Consider the following 16,896-nt stretch of genomic DNA (forward strand, 5'->3'; position numbering starts at 1 on the left):
GTCTTTTCCTTTCCTTTCATTGCCTTGCCTTGTATAGCCTTGCCTTATTGTTTACTGCTGCCTGCCTTTTGACCACTCGCCTGATATTTGACTATGACTCTGGATTTCCTGAGTACATCTGTTTGCCCGTGTTGATCATTGCTTGCCTGACCATCTCCGTTTAATAAACCTGCATTTGGATCCATACTCTGTTGTCAGGGTCCTATTGACATTATAAAAATAAAGAATGAATAAAAAAAAAAAGTATGACCTTTATAATATAAAATTGATTGATTAAAAATTAATTGATATATCACAATTTTCAAGAAACTTAATTAGACTGATCACAGAACTGCTTCAACTTACTTGATGTTTGTCTTCAAAAAAAAACGTATGGTTAGCAGGTCAGATCACAAACTTAACCGATTTAAAAAACAGATAATTAGTGGTTATTTTATGTACTTGTTACACAACAGTTTGATCGCGGTTAAACTTTTTAGCACAGCCACAAAAAAGAACACAACAAAACAACTTAAGCAAGGACATACTTTAATAAGATTTAAAAGAGACTATGTATAACTGTGATCAATTAAGACACTTTAAGATAATAAATTACAGTAGAGGAGCAAAACAGCACCAGAATGCATCAGTCACACGAGTCCACATCATGATGGAGTGCTTCTGTTTTGTCCTCTGTGCCAGTGAGATATTTACTCATGACCAAAATCATTCATTTCAGAATAAATTAAGTTGACATAAAGTCAGTTCACGACAAGAGAAAAAAAACAAAAAAACGCATAAAAATAACCTCTCCAGTGCACAGCAATAAAACAGAAATGTTGTTTGGGGTGTGTTTACTGAGTTTTAAAAAAAAGTCAGGCAACTGGAAAAAAGAACTATTCATTTACAAAAACCTCACCTAATTATGTTCTAAAAATCCATTTCATTACTGCACTTTTGATCATTTGACAAATTAAAAACCAAAAAACACCAAATCAGAAGATTTTTAGTCATCTCTGTCATCATTCTGTAATAGAATGTTTAGTAGATTTGTTTTTTTCAGACATTATTGTAGATCAAGTTTCATCTGTAAATGAGCAGTTTTCCATATTTTGTCAATAATGTTGTATTTTTCCCTGTTTATTTATACTTTTGAATAGCATTATGGGATCTTGATCTTTTCTCCAGCAACGTTTAACGTTGAAAATTTTGAAAAAGTGACTTTTATTAACATTTTAAAGTGATATATTGTCTGGGTTGGTGTTATATATTGTGGTACAGAAACCTTTTAATAAACTGCCAGTACATTTTTTGTTATTTTACAGACTCATTTCTCTATTAGTTCTTATTATTTCAAACCAAAATGTCGACAGTCAACAGTCGACAGAGCAGAGATCAAGGTCCCATAATGCAACTCACAATAGTAAATAAATGAACACTTAAATAAACTAAAAATAAACACTTGTGAATTACAAAGCACGGAAAATGTGGATATTTTTACAGTGTAACATGGCTTCAGTGTCACTGTTTTCACAATATTTTCTCAAATTCAAGTATTTTTTTCCTCATAAAACAGAATTCAAAATTAAAACATTCAAACAACAGAACAAAGTCAGATATTTGGTTATGGTGGGAGAATCTGTAGATTCTTATTTTGGTAAGTAAGTATAATTAAACGCCTCATTTTCAAACTCTACTTGTTTGCTTAAAGCACCCATACACATCCCTTTCATACCTCTGTAAACCAGTGGGTAAAGTTCATTTTAAAAGTAATACAAGTAACATAATATTGAGTCACTTTAAAAAAGGAACTAAATGTGTATCTTGTGTAGTTACTTTTAGGCAAAAGTAATGTGAAAGTGCTGGGTTTCACACAATCGATTTAAAGACATTAAGTTAATTTAACTTATTTTATTGCAAATTTAAGTAGATTGAACATAAAGCAATTAAGTTCTCCTAAAAAGAACTCAAGAAGTGTGCTGTTTCAGCTTATTTTAAATAAGTAGTTTGAACAAGCATTCATTCATTTATTTTCCTTCAGCTTAGTCCATTATTTATCAGGGGTCGCCACAGCGAAATGAACCACCAACTATTCCAGTATATGTTTTACACATAGGATTACCTTCCAATTGCAACCCAGTACTGGGAAACACCCATACTCACTCTCACATTCGCACACACTCTCATACACTAAGGGCAATTTACAGCAGTTCCAATTTACTTATAGCGCACAGGCCCGGCGCTACGGGGGGGCAAAGGGTGGCATTGCCCCCTCAGACAGAGTTTGTGCCCCCCCAGTTTTTATAAAGGATTGTTCACTCAAACTGAAAATTCTTTCTGTCATTAATTATTAACACTCCCGTCCTTCCAACCTTCAGAACACACATTTAAATATTTTAAAATATATGACATAGCAATTAAATTATGAAAATGGTGAGGTTAAAACTAGTCCTATAGTCCAGAGATCCGGTCCCCGCGTCAGGTCTGGTGCGCCCGTAAATAGCCTTTAAAACGCGCACACGGCGATGGAGGCGCACTCAACTCACAAGGGAGAAAATGGGTGACATGATAGGAGCAGCTTAATTCATTAAATGTTTTGGTTAACTAATTATTTAAACACAACTCTCTTGAGCTCTAAAAGTAAAAAACACATAAGAAATTTGCTGTTAAATTAATTTTAGCAGAGACGCAACTGCCAGTCATTTATTAGTTATTCGGGAAAATGTAGCCTAATAAAAATGTTTTAATAAAAATAAATAGTTTACTGCACAGTCCCACAGTAGGCTACACTATAAATAATATTTTAATTTATTTATTAATATTATTATTAATATTATTACAATTAAGCTAAAATTGACAAAACGCAGAACCCTTTGAATGTTTGCTTTCATTTTGCTGAAAAGTGCACTTTTACAGTTGCGTAGAGAAACATCCCATTATGCAACTGCAGTCAAGGTATAACACATAATAAATGCATTTTGCGTTTAAAGATGATCGGCCTGCGAAGTCAAGTTTGCAGTGTTATAAATGGAATAGGTATAATGCTTAAGTGGATTTACCGCGGATCAACCGAGAAATCTCGTGCGCTGCAGGTAGGCAGAATGATAATCTTTTAAAAATATGTAACTTAGGCTATACTGCTATTTGCTCATGCAAAATTAAACAACATAAAATATATTGTAGATCTGTTTTAAGAGCTAAAATACAACATATCGAGTTTGTTTTGACTTAGCTCATGGCCCTAAAATGAAAATAACCTGAAAACAAGCTATTAAAAAGGCCTAATAAATAAAATAATTAATAAATAAAATGACGGGTAGGCCTAGAAACTATGGTACATATGGTTTATGATGGTTTACAATATCACGAAAAAAGCACATTTATAATAGCCTAAGACAATACCTTTTTTAGGTATTTTTCTGGCTACACTAATGCCTTAAAATGTAACTAAGTAATTGTTTTGAATGACATTAGATTGTCACATTTAGCTTTTCCCCAACACTGATGTTGGTTGTGAAGCATGATGACTCGGTTAAGCTGATTTCACTATATTTATTTACCGGTTAAATGAATTGTCTGATCGTGGGTCAGCTTGCATGTGTGGGCATAATTTGACGTCTTTACCTAAAACTTTAAACATTCATAGGGCTGTTATTTGAAATAAAACGGAAATAAGGAGAATAACATATGATTTAAAGCACTCGTTTGGCACTGAAGCCATCATCCGTCTGCATTAATAAGCGGTATGCATTACCATCGTTAATAAAATTCGTAATAGCGAAACTGCGTATTGTTATTACTATTAAAACGTAGCCTATATTACTGCCTTAGGTCAGTAACTTAGGCAGTAATGCAAAGTAATAATAAATGCGAATAAATAGCCTAAATGAAAGAAACAAGAGACCAAAATCAGTCACCAGGTCTAGTGCCCCCCTATGGATTTAAAGTGCCCCCTCAGTTTTGACTTCCTGGCGCCGGGCCTGATAGCGCATGTCTTTGGACTGGGGGGGAAACCGGTGTTGTGACATTTTATCTTACCCATCAGATTATGCTACCAACACGGTATTTGAATGGTTCTGAGGTTGAGGTTAGGGGTTAGGTAGGTTAAGGCAATATTATAGCTTCATATCAAACTACTCCACCTTAAAATTTACACTGATAGCAAATCAATAGCACAATCTGACAAGGTGGGAAAATTGTCAGAACACCGGAGCACCCAGATGAAACCCATGCCAACACAGGGAGAACATGCAAACTCCACATTAAAATGCCAAATGGACTCGAATCAGTGACTTTCTTGCTGTGAGGCAACAGTGCTAACCACTGAGCCACCGTGCTGCCTTAAACAAACAGCAAACTTCATTTTATTGAGTGTGTGTTTGCATTTTCTTTCATTAAAATACACTGTAATAAAATGCAGGGTTCCACACAATTCCTTCATGTTGTCCCAACACAAATCGATTACGTTAACTTCATTGTTTTTAAACATTTAAGTGAATTGAACATAAAACAATGAAGTTGTCCCCCTAAAAAACTCAAGAATTGTGTTGATTTAGCTCATTTTAAATAAGTACAGTAATTTGAACAAGCAGTATAGGCCTAATATTGTAATATATTACTTTTAAAATTAACTGTACCCAACACTGTTCCATACACACACTTAAAGTGCACATGTTTTAAGAATCAAGCAAAAATGATCAGTAGTTAAAGTTATAAAACACTCAAAAAACTAAAGGAAAAGAAAAAGAATACTACTTTTTAAAAAAACAAACGCTTAAGCACTGAAATGGTGAGGAGAACAAACAATAACAGACAGCCTTCCCTTCTGAAACCGTCTTCAGCAGCTTGGACCCTAATTGTCCCCCAGGAGAAAACAAAAGATAGAAGCAAGATCCAGTAGGAGAAGAGAGCGGTCCAGTGAGCAGACGTCTGAAGGGAGGCAACAGAGATCCACCGGGAGGACAGCAGATGAGGTCTGAAGTTTGCTTGTTTTGTCAATGAGAGTTCACACTTTATAGTCTAGATCTGCGTTCATCTTGGTGTACATTTCATAGATGGCGTCATTAGTAGCTGTGAAATTTACTAGGAACTGCCGCACTTTGTCCAAACATTCTTCGTCCTTGACCTCTCGGCCTTTAGAAAGAGCTCTGAGAAAATCAGATCTGTATGGAGCGGCATATAGCGCAGCCTGAAGGGAATGAATACAGCGAAAAGCTCAATAGATTTTTCAGCCATTAACAATATTACATTATATCATGACAGACTTGTTGTCTACAGCACACTCTTCTAAAAAAAGGGGAATGATATTAAAATTAAAATAACTATTTAATATCGTTTTATAATATATAATACTAGTATAGATTTTTTTCAGTGTATTTTCAAATAATAAATCACATATACTCACAATTTAATCACAGAACAGCAATATTCTGAGGCAATATTCATTCATTCATTAATTCATTCATTCATTTTCTTATTGGATTAGCCCTTTTATTAATCTGGGGTCGCCACAGTGGAATTAACCGCCAACTTATCCAGCATATGTATTATGCAGTGGATGCCCTTCCTGCTGCAACCCATAACTGGGAAACACCCATACAATCTCATTCACACACATACACTATGGACAATTTAGAGTACCCAATTCACCTATAGCGCAAGTCTTTGAACTTGTGGGTGAAACTGGAGCACCCGGAAGAAACCCACGCAAACACAGGGAGTACATGCAAACTCCACACAGAAACGCCAACTGACCCAACCAAGGCTCGAACCGGCGACTTTCTTGCAAATGAGGCGGCATCACTACTCACTGCCCCGCCCGAATTATAATAGTATTTTACAATATTACCATTTTTGCTGCTTTTAAATTGTGAGCATAAGAAACTTCTTTTCAAAAGCATAAAGTCTTACTGACTTCAAACTTTTAGTTTGTTTTAATGTATTCATTCATATCATTTAATTTCAACATCCTATTCATTTAATTTTTTTTAGAAACCTACCTGAAATAGCTTCTGGACAATCCAGCCATGATACTTCTTTAAAGCCATCTCATAAGCTTTAGTGACGTTGACCTTGATGAGGTTTGGGTTGTTATCATCTTTATCACCATCTACTAGACTTTGGAGAAGAACCTGGATAAAGCGCAGCCCCCTAAAAGAAAAACACAATGTAAACAGCTTTTTTAAAGGGTTAGGTTAGTTTACCTAAAAATCAAGAGATGCTCCAATTTTATATATAAGGAATATTAATAATAAGCATTCTAAGGGCTCTATTTTAACAGCCTAGGTGCAAAGTCTGAAGCACATGGTGCAAAAGTATTAAGGGACGTATCCGAAGATACTTTTGCTAATGTAAGGACGGGAAAATACGTTCTGCGCCGCAGCACATGGTCTAACAGGATTGAGCTTGTTCTCCTAATGAGTTTTAGGTATGTTTTAAGAATAAACCAATCAGAGTCTCATCTCCCATTCTCTTTTAGAGTCAGGTGATTCGCGCCATGATGCATTTTCTTTTCACATGGCGGACTTTGTAAGTGGAAAAACTGAACACTTCAAAACAGTTTAAAAAAAAAAAAACAGTTAACCCTTAAAGACCTAGAGGTATTTTGTGGGCACCTAATGGGCCTATATTATTATTTTTTTTAAAAGCAGTTTTATTTTTATTTTAGCAGTCAGCCTCAAGTGTCATATATCATTTTAAACAGGAGAACCTGAAGTTTCAATCTGTATCATTTAAAGGTCCAGTCTAAAATATTTTTTGGTCCAAAAACATATGAACAGACAGAAAATATTCCAGAATTTTCCAGAAACGATTTTTTTAAAAAGTGACATTTTCTAGTTATTTCAAACAAAACCTTATGAAGTTTGTTTTTCTTTCTTTAGAAATACATGCTATGATGTTTTATACTTCCAAAATAAATTTTGTCTACATCCACAATTCCCTGAGCAAGTTATAGCAATTTATTTCAATGTTATTCCAAGGCGTTTTTCTATGGGAGAAAAAAATGCATTTATTTACTGACAATGTATTTTCCCCAAAAGTTCTGGGAATGAACTAAACAGAAAAAAATGTTACAAAATAATAGAACAGTGAATCAAATTTGACTTTTTCCAAATAATATATTTTCAGTTACTATAAACAACACCACTTACAATGAACAAATAAAAAAAATAAGAAAATAATAAATAATGTGTCAAAGTCCAAATAAACATGGTGCAAATCCTCAGTAAATAGTTACATAACAAAACTAGGTTCAATATGGAACATCCTTAGGTTTTATGTGCCAGCATGGATATGGTTGTCTGTGGATATGGATTTGGATATGGTTGTCTGCAATGCAGACAAACAGCTGCACCTTCATTTGCGTCTTTTGAAAACAGCAAGAGCAGCAGTTAGTCTTTGCTTTGTCTCTGTTTTGTCATGTTTCTGTGCTGCTGTGCATGCAAAAGTACTTAGTATGAGAATTATTTCATGCAAAACATTTTTTTTGCGTTTTATTTAGCCGCGCATAAATGTATGCCTCATGTATCTCTCATTCCGTGTTGTTCAAAAAGCTTGTTGGTCCACAAACAAAAGCGAAACCTATGCTTATTGGTTGTGATATAGCGAGTTTGAACCAATCTGGGCATGGAGGAGGGACAATGCATTAATGTATCATGTCTGGTTTGTCCGGAGACACAGTGACGAGCGTTTCTTTGTCAAATCAGCGTTGTCAAATTTTGATGACGTAACCGCACTGATTCCGGAGCCTCTGAAAGTCCGCGAATGTTATGTGATACAGCACTGGAAAGCTGAGATTCTCTTCTTTATGCCAATCTTTGAATTGTATGAATCGGATCAGCGGATCAAAAGTTATTAAACATTTAAGAGCAATACTTATTTTTAGCCGCGGGCGGCTGTCTCGGTCTTTAAGGGTTAAACAGCATCTGCAGCAAGAGGATGATGAGCCTCCTCAATTTGGCCTTGACTTTCACTTTCTCTCTTTCGTGGATAAGGAAACGGTGTTGTACCCTTTTCACTGAGGACATCCATTAGCCTACATAAATAATTTCGTTTGTTAAGTGCAAAGATTTGTTTCAAAACTATTTCTAAATTCAGTTCTAATTTCCAGCAAATGAATAAATAAACAGTAATAACGAAGTGTGGTCAAAAAACAACAGTTATATCCAAAGACACGCCCTATGCCCCATATGGTTCAAAACCTGACAGGTGGACAAATCTAAGCTTGTTTTTAATAAAACAAATATAAATATGCATATAATAAATAATACTAATAATAATTACATTATACTAAATCAGGTTATCGTGAATATACTGAAAAAAGCCCCCAAGGTGAATAAGGCATGGAGGTACTGGTTTTTATATTTATAGAAAACAATAATTTTTGTACTGTAACATTATTGTTTTGTAATAATAATCATTAGAACTTTAATTCTTTTTCATTCATAAAAATATTTGTTTATTGTTGTACATCCAGTGTGTATTAAACAATGTGAAAGCAAGGCGCACAACTGACGCGCTCTGCGCTGGACTTTAGCTGGTCTGCTTTTAGCTGGCCTATTGAGCAGTCTATTTTAGTTCCTCAAAAAGTTCCTCATCAGACTTAATCTGATGACATTAAACATGTGAGAACCAGGAAAAAAAATTAAAGAATCATAGGTCATCCAAAAATGACAAATCTGCTAATAAATAATCACCTTTGTGTAGTTTCAGTGCTCTGAGACATTTGTTTATCTTCTGAATGCAAATTAAGGTATTTTAGATATAATTCAAGAGCTCTCCATTTAGAGAAACAGTCATTACATGGTTTAAGAAAATTAATCAAAAACATTGTTGAAACATTCCATGAGACTTCAGTGGTTCAGCTGTAATCATACAAAGCTCCAAGAACACTTTTGTATGCCAAAAAAAACTGTAAAAACATCAAGTTATGTTGCATGTTTACTATGGCCAATTCTATGCTTGCATGCGCCGCTGCACACTCTAATGGCAAATACCTCGTATTGACCGTAATAGAAGAGAAGATATAGGCAATGTCATATTTACAAAAGTGTTTTTTAAAACTTCATGTGATAACAATAGAACCACTGTAGTCACATAAAATGTTTTGACTATATTTTTGGTTACTTTTCTAGACTTCGAATGTCTCATGATCGTTGCAGTCTACAGAGGATGAGGGAACTCTCAGATTTCTTCTAAAATATCTTCATTTGTGTTCTGAAGATGAACAAAGGTCTCAGGGTTTTGGAACGACATGAGAATGAGTAATTTAAAAAAACAGATTTTTCACTTTTAGGTGAACTGAATATTTACCTAAAAAGAAATTCTGTTATTAATTACTCATGAATCTGTAATGAATTACTACTATTAATTACATCATTTTTTTGATTTGTCCTTTGTAACAACTATTCTATGCCGATCCTTCTCCTCTCTCTGCTCCCCACACTTTTCTGTCAACTCTTTACTGTCCTGTCCATTAAAAGTGACATCCACAAGAAAATTATTATAAAACCATTTTATTTTAAATATGTGCTAATTTAACATAGACTGCTTGTTTAACAAATGCTTTTAAATACACAAAATGGCAATATTAAAGTGCTTCAAAACATTCATTCATTCATTCATTCAGTTTCTTTTGGGCTTAGTCCCTTTATTAAACCGGGGTCGCCACAGCGGAATGAACTGCCAACTTATCCAGCAAGTTTTTTACGCAGCGGATGCCCTTCCAGCCGCAACCAACCTCTGGGAAACACACACTTATTCACACTCATACACTACGGACAATTTAGCCTACCCGTTTCACCAGTACCGCATGTCTTTGTACTGTGGGGGACACTGGAGCACCTGGAGGAAACTCACGCGAACGCAGGGAGAACACGCAAACTTCACAAAGAAACGCCAACTGACCCAGCCGAGGCTCGAACCAGCAACCTTCTTGCTGTTAGGCGACAGCACAACCTACTGTACCACTGCTTCGCCTGCTTCAAAACATCTTTTCTTTAAATTATATTGGTCTCAGCTATTTTAATATAGTGTTGTTTTAAGGACTGAAGAAAATTTAGTCAGAAGACTTCTTTTCACTCCAATCCATGTAATCATTTTAATGGGGTGTAAGGCAAAAAAAATGACCAAAATGAACAATTATGCCCCACAAAGTCAAAGTAAGAGAGCAAAAAATGACCCTGCACCAACACAACTAATGCCAAATGTTAAAAAAAACGTTTGAAATGTCTTAATTGGCCGAAACAGTGTATAAGAGATTCACTTTTAGATTCACTTCTTGCAGCATGACCTGGTCATGGACTAACATGTTTCTCTGTGTAGCCAGAATACTATACGTGCAATTTCTCTAAACACAAAAACTGCACAAAATTCTTGATCTGAGCATTCACATTTTGTAGAGGACAAATGCAGAAGTTTAAAAGAATTAAACTGGTTTCCCAACAATGCTGCATAAAAGCTTGTGAATTAATGTCTTCTTTTTAAGATCAAAATATAGGAAGTTTTGAATCCCATTATTGAAATCAATAACCGTTTCCCAGATTTACTTCTCCAAAATCAGCAAACAAAACCATACAAGGCCAGTCTTGCCTTTTTAGCCACATGAGGGCAAGTGTTGCTCCTACTTTTGGCCACTCGGCTCCATGCATCTCTTTCTCTGCTTCCAAAATTTGCTGCAGGGTTTTAAACCTGGTGGGGTTGCTGTCATACACTGCCTTGATTTTCTGTAAAACAAAGCACAAAAGTGGGTGGAGATCAGGTTGTAAAAGTTAGATTGTTTGATGCTTATCAAGTGTTTATTACTTACAGTTATGTTTCCTGCAATATCGGCCTTGATAGGGGAAAATACAGCAGAGCCGAGGCAATCTAAGAAAAGATAAGGAAAACAAGTGATATGTGCAATGTTGCATGCATTCAAACCTCATTAACACTTACTGTATGCAATTTGTATGTAATAACCATGTCCTCTGAGAAGGCTGAAACGCAGTCTATTTTCATATGAAAAGTAGATTATATGCATGTGAGAGGGCCACATTCTTTCACAGAGCTGTGAGGTAATCCTCTTTTACATACCGGGGAATGTGGCAGATACACGGTAAATGCATTGCCACTTCTGATCCCAAGAACTCAAAGTGAACTCTGACATTACCGCATTAAAAAAAGAGTTCTGAATAATTAACCATGCTTAGAGAGCATGACAGATTTCTGAAAGCACCCATGCGGTTCATTAAAGTTTCAGTACCACCCATTATCACATTGAGACCAAATGTATTGCCAGTCTGATAATGAAATAAACACCTGCGGAAATGGAGTCACGCTGAATCACGGATATTTCAATTCATACAATCAATAAATACTGTATATGCTCTGACCAGTTTAGAGTTTGTATTTTTGGTTTATCTAAAATATGATTTATGATGAGATGTTGGCATGAATACACTAAAACTAATTGTCCAAATATTACATGCCCTCTTAAGATTACACCTGAAGCATGCCTGGGTCTTTAAGCCTGTCATGAATAAATAAATTGCACTATAACCACCAAAAGGTGCCAGGAAGTTCCTGTATTATTGAGTGATTCATTAATTCATTTTGAAACTAATGGATTGGATTATGTTTATGAAATGCCTATTAAATCATACTTACTTGAAGAATTTAAAAACAGATTCATTCATGACAAAATATTTTAGCGTTGCTCTGAGACGCACAAATATTCTGCTCCAATCTTGTTTGTAACTGTTTTTGTGGGCAAAATTTTGTTTCGGAAGCTTTTTCAGTCTTGATAAACTGTAAAAATGCACAATTCCTTCTTGTTGTCCCAACACAAATCAATGAAGTTAACTGCTTTTACAAATTGAAGTAGATTTGTGTTGATTCAGCTTATTTAAGATAACAGTCGACAAACACGGCTTGCTATCCAAAAAAAGACTTAAACCTGACACTTGGCTTGATCTTTGAATCAGAAGGGGATTAGAGGGACGCCGGAAAAATTGTTGTAAGTATAACTAAAAATAATACTAATAAATATATTTTGCACACCACTTGTTACACTCAAAAAAGTTGTTGTTTTTTTTGCTCGTTTAAATTAATTATTTAAAATAAGCTGAATCAACACAATCTTATACCGGCCCATACTTGAACCAGCAACTTTCTCGCTGTGAGGCAACAGTGCTAACCACTGAGCTAACATGCTGCACCTTAAATCATATTTTGATTCAATATTTTTCCCTGGCAAGAACATCACACTACATTCACACACTATGGTTGTCTAGAAATTGAGTCACATTTAAAATGTTTTCAGCCCTCCTGTTTGACCTCAGTGAAATGCTCTCTGATTGTTCTGTATTCAATAGGCTAATTGGTTAAAGGCAATGCAGCTGGCATCTACAAACAGATATTTTTTTGCTCTCAAGCATTATTTTACTCATCCACCGAAAATGAACAATACACTTACAAACAGGTTTTAGGACGAGTAAATGATTACAGAGTTTCATTTTTGGGTGAACTATCCCTTTAAAGTTTGAGACAGGTTTGGTGGTATGGTCAAATTTAAGATGGGTAAACATTGTAATATATTTATATATATATGATATATCAATACATATCAATACTGAAATGTTTAAAATGATACAATCATGCTTTTGGCTAGTATTGATACTGGCTTTGCTCTCTCACTCTTTTCTCACCAGCAGGGAGATAAATGATTAATATAACATTAAGACTTTAACACTTTTGTTTTAATCAGAAAATAAGATGAGATTGCACTATTTTTTTCACTATATTTTCATTGTAATTTACTGCCTTTTCGACTGCTGACTTACTTGGTATAAGCATTATATAGTTTAGTTCTTTTTTACCCTTTGTACTTTATTTACCTTCAATGTTGTTGTAATTGTTCCCAACAGAATTGAAAATGGTATCGAAAATGGAACTTTTTCAAAGTTGGAAATTTCTGTTTGGCTACAACACTAGTATACACAACTTTAAATATAACTAAACAAAAATCCTAAACAAATTGTTGCTCTGTATTCAAATAATTGAAAATAAAGTGAATGCTCTAAATTAAATAGGGTGCACTATTTATTTGCATATATAACTATAACATTAAAGGATACTTTTTATTCATTTTTAGAAATAGTAATCAAGGCTCGTATTAATAATACAAACAAGTAAATTGCACTGTATGCATTTTTTACATTAGCATTCAAATCTAATGATAAAATATATTTCTATCTAATTCGTCATTGACATAATAATTTACAGAGTGGCTTACATCATTTATTCACATGACAGATTTATTTATAAATGTACATTAAATAACGAACGCATCACTAACAGGTTTAGGAGAATATATTTTATATCTAGTCTTAGTCTGATGCACTGCAAATATTTAGTTGAATGTTTTTTCCCTAGACATGGTTCCTCTTGCGAATTAATGAGCTCTGTCTGGACTCTGAATGACTTGCCTGAGGTAAATGTAATGCAACATGACATTGTTTACAAGCTGATACTGGATATCCTGAAAATTATTTTTAGATTTGTTCAATTAAAATTGCACTACATTGCTATTTTGCCGAACCAAATAAAAAATAGAACATGACAAATGTCCAAAAGTAGACATCCTTGCACGCAAACGTTTCAGACAGTGATAGACAGCATGTTTTCCTCAAATAAGAGCATCATCAAATTTGTATTTCCTAACATAGTAGTGATATGCCCACCAGTGTAGAGTTCAAACCAGTGTAGTGCATTGGAAAGACCTGAGTCATCAGCATTTTGTAGCCTACTGTTTGCAAAAGGAGCATCTCTGGTTACAGAGGACACCAAAACAGCCCAAACACTGTTTACATCCCAGCTTTTACACTCTGAATGAATGCCTTTTAATTCTAGAAAGAAAGAAAAAAAAAAACAGCTTCACCCACAGCCCTCCCTCCTGTTCTTTCTGGTGTTTGTATACTTCACACAGGGCTTTTTGTGATAAAGCGTGAACTCTATAAGGGCTGGGAAGCTTAATTGTCTTTCTGTGGGAGTTAGTGACATCCACAGCAACCAGTGTCCCTGGTCACACTGTCATAAACTGTGTTGCTAATCTTAGCCGGCAATACAAAGTTCATCTATTGAGGTTTGCCTGCATGATTTAATTCATATCAGATTGATGTAACCTTGACTTTACCGCCTGAAGTTTCAAAGTGTCTGAAATAACTAGAGAAAATGTTCCTATTTAGTTTTTTGTAATTTAATAAATATGTAAATCACAAACCACCTGAAGATTCTAGATTTAATGCATTTATAAGATATATTTGTGAGTATTTATATTTGGTTTCTTCTAAAAAATCTCTGATAACATTGCGTATAAATTTTAGAGAATTATTTGGCATTTTGAGATTTTTTTCTTTCAGAAAATAACCATTTATTAGAATAGTAAATACTTTATTTGTTGTCATTGAAAATTATTATTCCAACAAATATTGATTTATTACCTCTTCTAAAGTTGTCAGTGACTAGGTTTACATCAGTAATCGAATTATTTGGCAAAATCTGAATAAGACAATAATATGATTAAGATGTTTACATGAGCTGCTTTTTGAATGTTCTTTACATGATCCCGTTTTACATGTGATAACATAATTGGATTAATGTCATGTAATTTCGGGTGTTTCATTTTTAATTTGTTGACTTTAACTGCAGTTTGGCTCTTTCACTTTCATTCAGGAATATTTCATGCACGCCCCTATCACAAACGAGATATTGCATGCGAGTATGAACTGCTGGAAGAGTGTGGTTTTAATGGAATTTGATACCGCATGCCATATGGGATAAAAACGTTGTGTGTGTGCATAGACTATCCTATCGTAAAATGTGGCGAAAATCCTACACGACGGTAATAGTTTGATTGTGGTGTTTACATGTCTTTACTGAACTTCAATAATGCGACTAAAATCGGCATACTCCACATGTCTTAATCCGATTTCTGTTTAGTTGGATTATGACCTTAATCAGACTAAATTAATCAAAAATAGCTGTTTACATGGTAGACTCTTAATCAGAGTACGCTCTGAGTCGTATTAAAAACAAATTATGTTTCCATGTTAAGGAATGCAATGTTCCTATTTACATTTTTTTGTAATTTAATAAATTATTTATTAATAAAAGTTTAAATTTCTACATTTATTGAATAGATATGTTTGTGAGTGTTAATATTTGGTTTATTCTATAAATCTGTGATAACATTGCATACGAAGTTTAGAGAAATAAATTGGAATTTTCTTTAGATTTTCTTTTTTTTTTCTTTTCATTTAATAGAATAGCAAATGCTTTCATTTGTTTTCATCGAAAATTAGGGCTATTTTACCAAAAAAAAATATTTATTAACTCATCTGAAGTTGTTCGTAATGTCAAACAAATGAATTTAAATATTTTTCAAATCATGAAACTTTTTATATTTTATGAAGAACTTTTTTGTCATCAGTAGTTTTCAGAATAAACTAAAAAATCTCTCTTCCATTTTTCTTATCTTGTTAAAAAAATACTTTTATCTTACATGAGGAAAAAACGGCATCAGTAGTTTTCAGAATAAAAAATACTGTTTTCAGGGACTGAAGAAAAAAACAGAAAGGGATATTGAGACCTAATGTGAAAACCTCAGGCTTGGCGTTTCATGTGGCAAATTGATTTCAAATGCATTTTTCATATTAATACCAAATGAGGCTTTGAACAAAGATGTTCTGATGTTCCGTTCCACCAATGAATAGACCAGGGCAATTCAACACCAAGCTAATCAATTTTCTCAACTTCCAAAATCGAGGGCAGTGGAATTAAATTATGCATGCAATAGCTTTGTGGCCTTTGTGAAAAGAAATTTGAACCAAAAAAGATTAGTCCTCAATAACAAACAATAGCTTCTGCTTGACAGCTTTGTGAAGACTTCACCAACAACTTTAGAGGAACACTGAAGATCTTGATCAGGAGAGGAAAATCTCACCCCTGATCAAGGAGCTGGATGTCAGAAAAAGCAAGAATATCCGACTACCGAAGCATGTAACAACACGTTTATAATTATGTAACAGAATCACTTTAAACTTGGTTTACTATCTTAAATACTGCCAATAATACATACACTTTAATGTTACGTTTTCACTTGCGTAATTCATTTTGAAACCGACCTTCTGACGTGATTTTGTAAAGCAAAGAGGAATAGTGAAAACAACCCTTAGAGATGCACAATAGCTATGTTTGCTTATCATATTGAAAGAGATACATTAAAATAACTTTTTGACGTCTTGAAGAAGTTGAAAACTGAAAAGTTAACACTTTAAAAGCTCGAAATAATGCCCTGAAGCCCTCAGACTTCACCCTCAAATCTGAGCTAAAACTACGAGAGATGACGGAAGAACCTTCAACCTACCGAAGAAAGGAGGAAGGTGAGACACCGCCTCGAGAAACGGCCGGGTTTCCACTTGTTTGTCGGCTGGAAGTTGCCGGAACTGGTGCTCCATTAGAAGAGCCATGATTGCCTAAAGTGGGCGAAAGTGACTTTTTTTCTGCCTACAACATAAGACGAGGACACCAAAGCAGAAATGAAGACAGAACCCGGAACTACCGCCAGACTGACAGACAGAGCGCTCACTATTGCACTTCTGCTACAAGCGCTGCACGGCACAGCTGGACGGCCCACTGCTCCGCCCTTTTATGCAAATATATGAAGACTCATCGCGGAAAAGTCCTACAGGTGGGCGTGGACGAGCCTATCACATCCCAGGGGCGGGGCCAAAACTGTTTGGCTTTATAATATTATATTAATGGATTTATTACTTAGTACTTTGTTAAATGATAAAGCTACTAAAGTAGCGACTTTTTTCAGCGAAGTTTGTACCCCATAGCCCCTTCACTGCCCTTTGAAAATTTATATTGTATAAA

General features: G+C 34.7%; 1 protein-coding gene across 3 annotated transcripts; it reads right to left on the reverse strand.

Annotated features, from left to right (window-relative positions):
* Positions 1–511: 511 nt before the first annotated feature.
* On the reverse strand, positions 512–16,610 carry gltpa (glycolipid transfer protein a). 3 transcript variants are annotated; one of them, XM_087252083.1, is made up of 6 exons: positions 16,385–16,610; positions 10,787–10,845; positions 10,570–10,703; positions 5,979–6,129; positions 3,960–5,167; positions 512–2,199 (listed from the first exon to the last, which is right to left on the reverse strand). In XM_087252083.1, exons 1-5 carry the CDS (start codon positions 16,485–16,487, stop codon positions 4,985–4,987), a joined length of 630 nt encoding a protein of 209 aa, XP_087108209.1. In that variant the 5' UTR covers positions 16,488–16,610; the 3' UTR covers positions 512–2,199; positions 3,960–4,984.
* Between the last annotated feature and the right edge of the window lie 286 nt (positions 16,611–16,896).

The sequence above is a fragment of the Danio rerio genome, chromosome 5 (assembly GCF_052040795.2).
Source record: "Danio rerio strain M-AB ecotype USA chromosome 5, GRCz13ab, whole genome shotgun sequence".
NCBI lineage: Eukaryota > Metazoa > Chordata > Actinopteri > Cypriniformes > Danionidae > Danio > Danio rerio.

What these genes read in the sequence shown, in the direction of transcription:
- gltpa (XM_087252083.1), bottom strand. Translation starts at nt 16,487, where the DNA reads ATGGCTCTTCTAATGGAGCACCAGTTCCGGCAACTTCCAGCCGACAAA. An exon ending in TCACCTTCCTCCTTTCTTCG is followed by an intron (nt 10,846 to 16,384) that starts GTAGGTTGAAGG and finishes ATCTTTTCTTAG; the next exon opens with ATTGCCTCGGCTCTGCTGTA. An exon ending in TTGTCCAGAAGCTATTTCAG is followed by an intron (nt 5,168 to 5,978) that starts GTAGGTTTCTAA and finishes CATTCCCTTCAG; the next exon opens with GCTGCGCTATATGCCGCTCC.